We start from the raw sequence: 13,136 nt of genomic DNA, 5'->3' as shown, positions 1-13,136 counted from the left end.
GAAACCGAAACGGCCGAGTTGATCCGTTTCGTTGCCCTTAGGAGTGACTCGGTAGAAGAAATGGCTCGTTTGGCCGAGTCATGGCTGACTCGGCCAACTCGGCCGTTTCCATACTGACTCGGCCGAGTCACAAACAGCGGCCCGTAACCCCAGTAAAACAACGATTTAACAGTTTTTTAATGATTTTTTAAGGTGTTTGCTGATTGGTTTGGACTCCAATGTGTTTTATGAATTAGTTAAATGTTATTTGGGGTCCATTTCCCCCTCCCAAACCCTATTTAACACACTCAAATGCTCTGTACTATTGATATGCTATTCAAATTTCATGGTAATGTTAAATTCTTAAAGTAAAAGTGACATTCTCCTTAATCTTCATTTTCATCCTTTTACTTAAATTTTTAACATTACCATGAAATGACTCAGGATGTTTGAGAGTGGTTTCGGCCTCATTGGATTTCATATGGAGAAAGTAGAATTTTAGATTTCATTCAAAATCCAGCAGACTTATCAATTTTTCAGGATTTCAAGATTGGAGGATTGCAATGTTTCCATTGAATTTTGTCATGTATTTGGGTATGGAACTCGTATTTAATCAAGAGCACCAATCCCTCTATGTACCTTGATGTTAGTGACATTGGTTATCGAACTCCACTAGGATTCGCTCCCAAACCAGGAGCTTCTGAAAATGTCGCTCCTGCTCCCGTTTTCGCTCTCGCTCCCTACTTTTGCTCCTGCTCCCAAGTAACACTGAGCCAGATGATGTTGGCAACTCTAGCAGTAGCCACTAGCCAGTAGTACTGGTCATAGACTTTTGTTGTAGAGGCCATTTATAGACTCCTTGGTTATGTGTTTTTGTTTTGATCTCTATATCATCATCGTGTATGTATTGGACAATGCACTGGGTGCCATTTTGATATAATGGATATATTCATGAGCCTACTTTGATCATATGTTGTCTTCTATCTATATTCTAATGTTGTGTGTTTGGAAACATGAATGGAAATCTTTAAAATTATGTGTTTTTATAAAAAAAAAATATTTAATGTATTTTTTACAACGACCGAGTCATTGAAATTGAGCCAGCCGAGTCGATACCGAGTCGGAGTCGGAGTCGGAGTCTACCCTTGGCCGAGTCGGAGTCGGAGTCGGAGTCGGAGTTTTATAACTATGGTTGCAACTGTCTCTCCAACACTCCTCAGCACCATCCGACATTAGTCCATCTTGCTACTACAAAATTGGGCTCCTGTAGCAAGGTATTGATCCAAGAGGTGGACTCCTCAAGGATCTTGCCCATCTGTAGCTCTTTCGAACAACAGCTCCAAATCAGCCCACCTCCATCCTGTAGGTATCTTGGTTGTTATGGAAAACTCTTCCTCTTCGATCTTCGCGGACGCAGCCTTCGAATCGTGTTCCTCATCCTTGTCCTTCCTCCTAAAAGGACACTGAATAGTGTAGTGACCCATCTTACCACACCTTAAACACTTGAGCTTTGAGATGTCCTTACATCTCCACTGCTCTTGTTGTCCCTTCGACGCAAGGAATGCATTATCCTCCTCCTCATTGGGCTTCAACCCACTGGTGCTGCTTCCGTCAAGTTTAACCTTGACTAAGTCTCTCCTCAGCGCCTCTTATTTTAGAGTTGCCCACATCTCATCCCAATTCAATAATGTTGCTTTGCCTAAGATACTCTGGACAAAGACTTGCCACTCATCTGAAACAGAATTGAGGGCCAGTCTAACCAACTCTGAATCTTGAGGAGTATGCCCCGCATTAAACAAATCATCACGGGTTTCCTTCAGCTTTGTGAGGAATGGATCCACACGTTCCCCCTTCTGCATCTGAGCAGATCTCAGCTTCTACTCCAAGTACATCTTTCGCTACTCGGAAGATCCCTAATATAACGTAGCCAAGGCATCTGACATCTCCTTAGCAGTCCCTCTACTAGCGACATGACACACCACGTGATCCTTTACTCCGTCAAGGATCATCCTCTTGGCCTTCGCCATTTCTAATTTGTACTTCTGCAGCGGATCTGGATCTGCAGGGACCAATGTTTTAAGACTCCGACTCGGCCGAGGATCGACTCCGACTCCGACTCCGAAACGGTAATGACTCGGCCGGCTCGATTTCAATGACTCGGTCGTTGTAAAAAATACATTAAATATTTATTTTTTTATTAAAAAACATAATTTTAAATATTTTAAACATAATTTTAAAGATTTTCATTCATGTTTCCAAACACACAGCATTATAATATAGATGGAAGACAACATATGATCAAAGTAGGCTCATGAACCAATCCACTATATCAAATTTGACTTCTCTCATGCTTTGATACCATGTAGAAAATTATTGTATTGCTGTAGCCCACCCAGTTTCAAGTTTTTGCATGGTTTAATGCCCAAAACTTATCATAAACATATAACTGATATCCCCACAACCAACAAATAGAGACAAATCTGTTACTAGGCAATCTCCTCCCTCTCAACCAACAATTCTTTGGGTTTCTGACTGAGGTTTAGTAACTGTTGTTCGCTGATTCTGCAGAATATAGCTTGCTGGTCTTTGTATCAGCTAACTGATATAACATTAAATTTGCATTTAACATGAAATAAAGAACTACTCTACTATCTTTCACTTTTCAGCTGATACAAGAAATTAGTGCAAGCACACAAACATGGAAATTTAGATACTTATTTTTGGTCTAAGACACTGGAAAAATCCACAAGGGGATTTTATATTGCTTTAAGGAGATTAATACACAGAGAAAATTAATCTTATCTCCCTTGTTGTCTTGCTAAAGTCATTGCCAGGTCACATTGAAAATCAAGCCCTCTCCCTCAGTCATAAACTCACACTGAGTTAGCTTAGTTTTCTGTGCAACTAACAGTGGGTTGTGTTGAATCTTGATGCCAAACTGAGTATGAAAGTACTGGGATTTTCTGCCACCTATCCAACTGTTAACAGCCTTGCACTGTGAGCTGAATAAAACGCTGACAGGGAGCTGAAACGGGGCCTCTTTAACCCGGAAAACGGCCTGAAATCATCTTGCTAACTCGGGCTGGAAATAACTACAGAAAATGGAAATAACCAGGACCAAAAAAGTGAATTTTTTTTGTGTTTTTACGCTGCCCAGCCGTCCCCTTGTGACTCGGCCGAGTCATATCGGACCCGGCCGGGTTGACCGAGTCATGTGTGACTCGGTCAACCGGACCGGTTACTTGGCCGGGTCAGTCCTGAGGCTATTGAAACGGTTCGACTCGGCCGTTTCGGTTTCGAAACGGCCGGTTTGTAAAACAGTGGCAGGGACAGCCACCACGCTGTCAACATATGTCTTGAGGGCATGCTCATCTAGAAGGAATGACATTCTAGCCTTCCAGATGACATAGTTGGATGCTCCGTCCTACCTGTCCTGATCCCTCAAGCCACTAGTTGCGATTTCTGCCACAAATGTCCAAAATCTCCTCACTCTTTTATGTTGCCACTAGGCTAACCTATGCACTCCCTGCTGGAGCTAGTAAAATTGATGCCCCTTGCTGCTGCTTAGCTCTAGAGAATTCGAATTCCTTGGCTAGGAATTCTCTGAGGAAGAAATTCCCTCAACCATGCTTCTCTTCTCTCTTCTGACGATTTTCTGCCCAACAAACTACCTGCAGAAAAATTTGTGTCCCACCAACTCTCCTTATGCTAAGGCTTCAGTGTTGCTCCTTATGCCCCAGAAGAAATTCGAATTGGGAGTCCTTCTCTCCGTCGACTCACTCGGAGAGAGACTGCCTCGAAATTTCACCCCTCTGGCTAAGAACTGCGCAAACCCTTTGGGGTTTCGAACTATTGTTTCCTGCAGCTTTTTGATCTCCCTCTTCTACTCAACGCTGGATCTACCAGCTTTCTTCTTCTTGCTTCACTTGCAGCTCTGATACCATGTGAAAATTCCTCAACCGAAATCCCTACTCCAGCAACTGATGATATTACTCCTATTTGTTAAATTCCTTTAAACAAATTACTTGCAGTTTCCTAAAGCAAATATCATAATACATACACTGCAGCCTTCACATAACTAAATATTATGCGAAAACAAGAGACTGAGCAAGAAAGAGAATACAACACAATAGACACTGTTATTTTTGGACAAAAGTCCCCGGAAAAACCCAATGCGGGAAAACCGGTGCAGCAGCTCTGAGGGTTTTATATTATTAAGCAGTAGTTTCTGAATACAACTCTGGATGCCCTCTCGACAATCCAGTTACAGAGAAATACAATTGGCAAAGAAGAATTGTGAGATTACCTCACTCTACCAGGAAAATCTCGGTTGTTCCCGCAGTTGAATCAATTGTCCCCGGCTACAACTACGTTGCCCCTGCGCAGTAACTGTGTGGGCTTATGTGGAGCTCTATGAGGCTTTGCATCAGCTCAATTAGGAAACATCTTGCCTTCTGGAGCAGTTTCTAGCCCTCCCGGCTCAGAAATGTCAGCACCTCTGCAAAACTCAAACTTCTGCGTGGGTGAGTGAGCTGCATCTGCGTGGACCCTTTTGGCTCTGCGTCAACCCCTCTGGTGTCTCTCTACCTCCCTTTGCTGCGTATCCTGGGCTGTGGAGAAGATACTCCAACCCAACTATCCCTGCCCCTCAACTGCAAGAAATCTACTCAATCAGAATTTCCTCCTAAGAACTTCTCACTACAGAAATTCGATTTCTTGATCTCTCGGTGTGTTTTCCAAATGACCCTCGAGCTTCCTTAAATAATCTTCTCGTTGACATTCAACGGCCCAGATTAAAAGCTAATCAATGGCTAAGATCATTTTACCTTGATCCTCGTCTTCTTCTAGAAGTTAAACCCACAATTAGATTAATACCCAGTAATATTTTTAATTTCTAAGTTTAGACTTAGGGGCCCATTAAAAAATATTAATTATTTTAATAAAATTGTTTCTGCATGGAATTTCCCTAAACGCTTTCTGGGTTCTTTGAAATACATGTGCCCAAGCGTCCCTGCAAAATTTGAGACCTAGAGCACATCCGATGCTCCCCTAAATCAACAAGAAAAAATCCAATAGTCCATAATAATTAATTGACTTTAATTATTGTACTTTTCCTAAGTTAAACTTAGGAAAGAAAACATAAATCACTAGAAGAGGCAAATAATGTCTTCCACATGCTAAGACACTAGGCAATTGTAAAAGACCTTCTGATGCTACTCACATCAACAAGGATTAGTTCAGCAATTCTCCCATTGGCTTGCTTCCTCCTAGGCTATAGCCTAAAAAGTGGAGTGAATCACTAGAGTCACAGATAATGAGTCACTTGATAGTACACTTGGTTAGTGACAGATAGTGATTCACTTGATAGTATCCTCCGTTTCCCCCAAAGTTAGGTTGGAACTTTTCCTTTAGGAAGTGTCAGAGAGATAAAAAAGTGACAATACAACTAGATGCTGATACATATAAATAGAAATCAGAAATATTGACCCTACATAACAAAAAACAAAAATGCTCAAGAAACTATGTGTGTCTGTTGTATGAAAGGCAACCTATATCTTATATGCTCATATCAGACAAAGAATCAACTAAACACAAAAAGAGCCATATCTGTTTTATAGCAAGATAACAAATAAAATGGTGTACTTGTCTAAAACGGCACCAACTTCTGATCATGTGAAGGAGAATTCAAAACAAGCACTATTATGAATACAGCCAATATTTGATCTAAAGAAAAGATTGGAAGAAATTTGTATGAATATTACCCATGTACTAATGACAGTCCTACTTATACTAGTATATTATAATTTATATTAATAAGGTATTCTTCATAACATATTATCTTTTGTGCCCGGATGCCATAAACAAATCCTGCCCTTTCATACATATGACATCCTGGGCCAGAAAAAAATCTCAGTAGACTACCTAACTACAATTACATTATCATATAGAAATCAAACTTGACAGGACAAGAATGAGGAATGACTTGGCAACTAATAAAACTCTACACCAGATGAGAGAATAACCAAGCACCATAGTCAGCAGTCAATCAGTCTCATGCAAATTCAATGGGTTCGCCAACTCTGCACCAAACTTGGTAGGACAGCTGACTCACAAATCAATCAGGCTGAATCGGAGAGGATGAAAGCCTTGCTACAAATACATTCCAATATCCTGGCTTTAGAATCAAACCTAACTATTACCCAACATAAGAGCACAGATTTATTCCAATGGCACAAAGCAATGTAGCAAGGAAATACAAAACCAATGGCTGTCATGAAAGTTCAAAAAGAGAGAGAGAGGAGAGAGGTACACTAGGAAGAAATTTTGAAGCATACATGTATGACTATTTTATGCCATAGAAGGACGGGATTAAAATGGAATACCTAGTAAATCAATTGCTGTGATGACTGCTTGCTTTGCTTCTGCACTTCGCACATGAAGTAGCCTTGAAAGCATGTTTGTACCCTGCAATGCAATCTAACTGAGTCAAACATGTAACTGAAAACCCTGCCAAGAGACTGAATATAATAGGAATACATCAATTGAACTAGACAATATATATGTGAAGCTTGTTACAAAATGATCAGCCTGTAATATGGTAGTATATGTACAACAGGTAAAAACACAGAAGGATGGAAGGAAATGTTAAGTGTCACATTGAAAACAAAGTCAACACATAACAGTTAACATAAATAACAACACCCCCACAATCAAATATCACATATTAATAAAAATAAAGCATATACATACATACATACATATATAAATATAAAAATAAAAATCCCAACACTAACAATTCATCCCATGCAAATTTGTCATTACGCAATGTAGATAATTAAAACCCAAATTTGTAAATGATATAAGCATGATTCAGATTTGGGTTCAGAAATGAAATACAGTGATTCAGATTCTTCATTTATCATTCTAAATAGTACTAAGAAAAATCACTAAATCCCCGAAGGGAAGCCATGGCTAGCTCATGGCAGCTCACTCTCCTTATTGAAAACAAAATATGAGATAGAGGATTAGGCATTAGAAAGATTGTGTGTGAATAATTTTTTTTATTTTTATTTTAGAACAGAAGACAAAAAATAAAATAAATTGAGGGTTGGGGGAGGGGAACGGGGCAGTTCAGAGAGGAGGTAGCCCACGTGCCCCTATTTCAAGGGCCAATGCCCAGGAGTGACCTATTCCAAGGGGGGTTTCCTAGAAGCCTCCCTTTCTACAAAATACATTTCGCACACTGGCGAGATGTTTTAATGTGCGTTTCCTTGTATTTCACAACAAGGGGGATGTGGTGAAGCATTTTGCTTGGCATCCCCCATCCCATGAGCATGGGAAGCACACCCACAACCATGGCAGACACAACCCAATGGAAAACTGAGAAAAAAATAGAACAAATGCAGAGCAAGCTCAACTATTCTCAACCAATTAGTCTATGAAGAGTGGAAGAGGAAAAGCATGGCGCTTAGGATAGAATATGTAGAATATGCCAAAAACATCAAAACTAAGACAACCAACATTTGATTCTCAGATATCCCACATTGAACAGCATTCATTACAAATTTCAGATATCTGACAAAACCTCACCACAAAACCTATAGCTTGTTACTAAGAAAAAATACGAGTAAATTATGAATAGTAATAACAATGTTCCTGGAATACATTATCACCCTACAGCACAAGCAAATAGATACGTCTTTGCTGATTAGTTCCTGTAGACCTAGTTGCTCTGACAGAGGATTTAAAGAAAATTAAGTCAATGATCCAATGAAACATATAATGCAACAATAACATAGAAGCAAATCAAGACTACAGCTCACACTTTTTATGGTTCCAATAAGAATAAAGCTACTTGATGTTCCGTTCATACCACAAGTGCATCAATTCTTGCTTCAATTACAGTTGATGGTGCATAACTGGCTGCATAGCCATACATTAATGCTAGTGCAGCATGTATGTCATCAAGATCTGGTGTATTTCCACGGTAAATGAAAAAGGAGAGAAACCTGCCATCATGTTTAATTAAAGGTTACATATGGTATGTACAACTTCTATTCCAAACAAAGCATATTCTTTATTAAGACAATACAAAAGTCAAACCATTCATATGCAGATCTAAAATTCCCTCTACAGATATAATAACACTAATATAACAATATTCACAAGGTCTAGTTAGTTATAAAACAAGAAAGTATAACTAAGATTTTACAACTAAGGTTTCACGTCAACCATTATGTTAACATGCAAATATGAAAAGAGCTACATTTCTTTGAAATTATCCATTGATATACAAGAGGAGCATTCCACTTTATCTAAGCCCTGTAATGTGCCTTCCGAAAATGAAAATAAAACTACAAAGCACATCATTGCAAAATGATCGCTAATTTAGCCCCATTTCAAAAGGTTGGGAGATGTTCCAGCATATCCTAAGTGTTCAAATGAAACACAGTAATGCACACTTCTGTACCAGCACAAAAACTAGAAACTAGATTAAAAATTATTTCAGTAAGATTTAGGAATTAAGCACCCCACATTATCTAAGGCATTTCATTACACTTTCTTTTGACAAAGCAGATACATTTACAAGAATAAAAGGCGCATGCTGAATAAAAATTCCTCAAGCATGCCTCCAATAAATTTGATTGATATATAATACACATTACAGATACCTGTGAAATTTATTACGGGCTTCACTATCCAAGATGTTTTTCAATTTTTCTAAAACTGTATCCAGATGTGCTGCAGCAACCTGCAAAGATATCAGATAGTCACTGCATCAGTACCTTATAAAAATAGCAAAGAAACAACTAACCCACTAATCTTCCTCCAACCTATTACAGAGAGATACAGAATTTGCATACCAGCCCTACTCCCTTTGCAAGTCCAATCCTATTTGTCTTATCTGCTATGTTTGCATTTTTATACATCCAATCTATCTTCTCACGAATGTAAGACCTGTTATCAACCTTCTGTAGTAGCATGCCAAGGCATCTGTATCAAATAGAACCCCAAGAAAAGTGAAGCATGTCAACCTCATAACAGATGTTTGGCACTGCAACCTGATCTAGCATTTGTTCTCAATATACGCTCTTGCTATTCACAAATGTAACGACAAAAATCCATGATGAAACAAACTGTAAGATGTTATGGACCTGCGTAACAACATATATTTGCACAAGACATACAGAGATATACTTGTAGTTGAATGATGAATGATAAGGTGCTGACGTAACAGTATGTGACATTGTATAAACATACATTTAATGGTCACAGACATGAAAAGACATGACCTTTGCTTATTATATTCAATTAATATGATATGATATTATATTACTATATACAGGAACTTAACCTAGGTATAGCAAAAGTCCTCCCAAAAAAGATGTTTTGACCTCAAAGTATGAAGGAAAACTGGACTTATCAGTTATTGATTCATAAGTCAAATATAGTTGAAAAACTAAACTTTTGGGACAAACCGGTGGTGCCTCTGTGGTCATGTTCATATACGCGATATTACCATATTGACCTGGCTTATATTGGCATATCTCCACTTGGCCATGAACAAGAAACAATCTGACATAATTGATTTACAACTGAGTATTGGAGTTTATATTTTCATATCACAAGTCACAATTAGATCCAGGTGGAGTGGAGATGGTGACATAATTTTGGGTTCGCCCTCGATGGAAACACTAGGGACTTTCATCTTAAACACGAAGAAGAGATTTTTAACATTCTCTTATAAGAAGAAAAGGATAACATTACAAGATGTAAAAGTAGAGTCAGATTCAGTAACATCAAAAGACCTTCAAGATATCGTAAAGGTGGTCCTTTAAGATAATTAAAAAGCAATGCAAAAGATACACAAAGAGTTTGACAAAGTTATCACCGATAAAGAAGACGAAATTTCTCGTCTTAAAAATCATAGTTAAAATCACTAAAGCAACTTATCAGCAAGGAACCACTGATTGATAAGGAAAAAATGACCAACCCTATTGGACTAGAGAAGCCATCAGTTCCAAAATCCAAACTGTGGAAAGAGGAATCAATACAGTTCCAAACAAAAACTTGTCAGCCATTATAGGATCTCTTATATCTCAATCAATGATTCAATACAGCATTTTCATGGATTATTTTATATTTTCCCATTTATTTTGGATATTTGTGATACAAACTGGATTGGTTTGTCACATTTTCTATCCAACAATCTAACTACTCTATGTTTGGGCTTTTTCCACCAAAATCCAGAGATACAATTTTTCCCAAGATCCTGGGTTTGTGTTGTTTAAAAAATGGTTTTGAATGCATAAATGGATTCAATGCTCTGAAAAACCCCTGGAGCATTCAAATTATGCAGATTTCACAGCTCAAATTTATAATTCCAAAAAATCCCTGCCAGATTTTGGGCAAAATTGGCCAGAAAATATACCTGGAAAAGGACCAATATGTAGAAGAGTTAAACTATGGCTTTTATATCTAGTTCATTTCCAATGGATAAAGAACTATGTCATTGGAAGAATGCTTCATCTCCCTATGATGTGTCATCCTTGCATAGATTCTCCCACTTAATCACATACATCGTGTTGTATTGAACAATGTTTCTCACTTCTGGTTGAAGTGATTTCTGCAGGTTCCAATACCAAGTAGTTTTATTCATCTGATACTAGAAATTATGTTTGAGCTTGTCCATGGTTTCCCAATTTCTTATCAAGGCATGAGACCTGAAAAATGCTATGGATCTTTCCTGTTTGGAGAAGATACAAGGCATATGCAACCTGGCTAATCTTCATTTTGGTTTGATATGGACCAAAAATTTTAGGGCAAGTTATTCTTTCCACCTTACTTTAGCGAAGGTTACTTGTAAGACTGTAATCATACACCAAGTCAATTTCTTCGAATTCTCATTCGGGTTCGGCTTGATTTGTAGCATTAGATGTGTACTAGCCTTGAAATTTTGTGGAGAGGCTAGAATACAAGTGATCTCCAAAACCCAGAAATCGTTTCTGGAAATTCCTTCTTAGAAATGACTTAACTAGATTATTAACCAGTTTTTAAAAATTTCCTAAGTCTAAACTTAGGGAATATGGTTAATTAATCATAATTAATTAAGTCAAGGCGTGAATGATCTAGAAACTCACACGGATCGACTTCAAGTTAATCCTAGCCATCAATTAAGATTTAATCTTGGTCGTTGGAGTCCCAACAGAGGATTATAAGAAGAAGTCGATGGGCACTTGGAGAAGACACTTCAGTAATTCGATTTATGAGCAGTGTGTTGTCGGAGAGAGAGCTAGTGAGATCGAAGCAGTGAGAGGGGCAGAGACAATGAAGCCGAAGGAAGATTTCCAGATCCAGTGAGTGCATTTGCAAAGAGGCAGAAAAGCCACAGAGAGGCTGACGCTGGGGCAGCGCAGTAGCCTCTAGAGGTAGTTTCGATTCTGCTGGGGAAAACCAAGTTTCAGTGCCAGAAGCTGGACAGGGGTTCCGAAGGCCAAGAGAGACATTTTCCCAGACAGCAACAGACCAGACAGCTTGAGGAGCAGCTAGTTCGAACTAAGTGCAGAACGGATTGTGCTAGGGTGACGTAGTAGCTGCGCAAAGCCAGTTTGGATGGCTCAATTTGAGTTGAGGTCAGACCTCGGATTTGCATGTGGAGTGAGGAGATTTCGTCACTAGATTTTTCTTGTCAGTATTTCTCTGTAAGATTGCCAGTTTCGGCAATCCAGTTGCACTCAGATTATTTCATTGCTACATAATAATAAAACCCTCAACTACTGCATCAGTTTTCCCAAGTTGGGTTTTTCCGGGGACTTTTGTCCAAAAATAATTGTGTTATTTTATGTGTGCGCTAGCATTTCTTGCAGCGTTTATTCTTCCACAGTTTTATTTGTGTATATTGCAACGTGATTTATTCAGTATTTGTCGTAGCAAACAACAAATAAATTGTTAAAATAAATTAACAATTAGGAGAATAATTTCTAGTTGTTACAATAGGATTCTAGATGTGGAATTTTTACATGGTATTAGAGCGCAGTTTATCAGTCGGAGAGCTCAGAGGCAAAAAGAACGAATTATTCTGCTTAGTGTGGGCAGCAAACCGAAATTCCCAAGGGCAGCACAGTCTTTTGCCAGGAGGCCGAGTTGCTTGAAAAAGACCGATTTTTCTGAGAGAGGTGCAGAAAAATTCGATCCTACAAGATCAAGTGGTTCCAGAGGCAAAGGGACCAGCCCAGATTTTTCGTTGAGCAGATCTCTAGCTGGACACAGTGGATTTTGTAGCAATTCGCTAGAGCAAAGCCAATGTCCGAGTGGAAGAGAGAAGAGCACGCATAGAGGGAAAATTTTCCTTAGGGAACTTCTAGTCTCAAAAAGTTTGATTCTTCCTTGCAGATCGACAGACATTGTGAGCAGATCTTCTCACTCCATAAGGGAGTGTGTGTAGTAGATCCAGCGGTCGAGCAGAGGGAAAGAGGGAGATTCTTGTTTATTTTCCAGTTTTTGAGTTTCGCATATTTTGCAGCTTTGCAGAGATTGCCAAAGGAGGTCACATGTTATATAAAAAATTAGTTAGCTCATAAGTTATTTGGCAAAGGGCATGATCAAAGATCATGTCCATTCACTAAGAGGCACCCAAGGCAATATATAGCCAGGGCCTCCCACAAAATATAAACATCATCTATTCATTTATTAATAAAATATATATCATGGTTGTCAATTGCAAAATCCGTGTGTTCCATCTGGTATCAGAGCAGGTCTCTCCTCGTTGTTGAGACGCCACCGATTTTTCCAATGTGGGGTTCCTCTATCGCTTGGTTGTGTCCACCTTGTCTGCTCACCCGCTGTCGTCCGTCCCCCTGTTCTCTTTTGCTGCAATCACGAACTCATTCACATACCCATCCGTTTTTCTTACCCCCCTGACAAAACTGGTTCTGATTCCCTCGTCGTCCATTTGGTTACGCTGCCCCTCAACGTGCTCCCCACCATTGTTCCGTTGCCCTAGCCGTACGTTCAGAGCCCTGTTTTGTTTCCTTCGTTGTCATTTCACCTTCGACTTCCTTCCGCCCAGAACTCTGCGTCCCAATCCACTTAATGCCCGTATGAATATATAGTTATATCTATAGTTCAATTAATTAAATTTTAATTAATTAATCTAT

The 13,136-nt window shown here is 39.0% G+C and overlaps 1 protein-coding gene across 5 annotated transcripts in view; it reads right to left on the bottom strand.

The window, feature by feature from the left end:
• The window catches only part of LOC149190806 (ARM repeat superfamily protein), a 500,919-nt gene that overhangs the window by 241,174 nt on the left and 246,609 nt on the right, over positions 1-13,136 (bottom strand). For all 5 annotated transcript variants that reach the window (XM_089412272.1, XM_089412273.1, XM_089412269.1 and 2 more), the window contains 4 exons: positions 8,844-8,973; positions 8,652-8,731; positions 7,853-7,988; positions 6,363-6,444 (listed from right to left, as the gene is read on the bottom strand). In XM_089412272.1, the coding sequence (XP_089268398.1) occupies positions 6,363-6,444; positions 7,853-7,988; positions 8,652-8,731; positions 8,844-8,973 (428 nt within the window). The remainder of the gene's footprint in view (positions 1-6,362; positions 6,445-7,852; positions 7,989-8,651; positions 8,732-8,843; positions 8,974-13,136) is intronic.

This window comes from Pinus tabuliformis, chromosome 3_1 (genome assembly GCF_031772625.1).
Source record: "Pinus tabuliformis cultivar Carrire ecotype Pingquan chromosome 3_1, CPIR1, whole genome shotgun sequence".
NCBI classification, from domain to species: Eukaryota; Viridiplantae; Streptophyta; class Pinopsida; order Pinales; family Pinaceae; genus Pinus; species Pinus tabuliformis.
The sequence above is the reverse complement of the archived record's forward strand: the minus strand, read 5'-3'. Positions and strand labels throughout refer to the sequence as shown.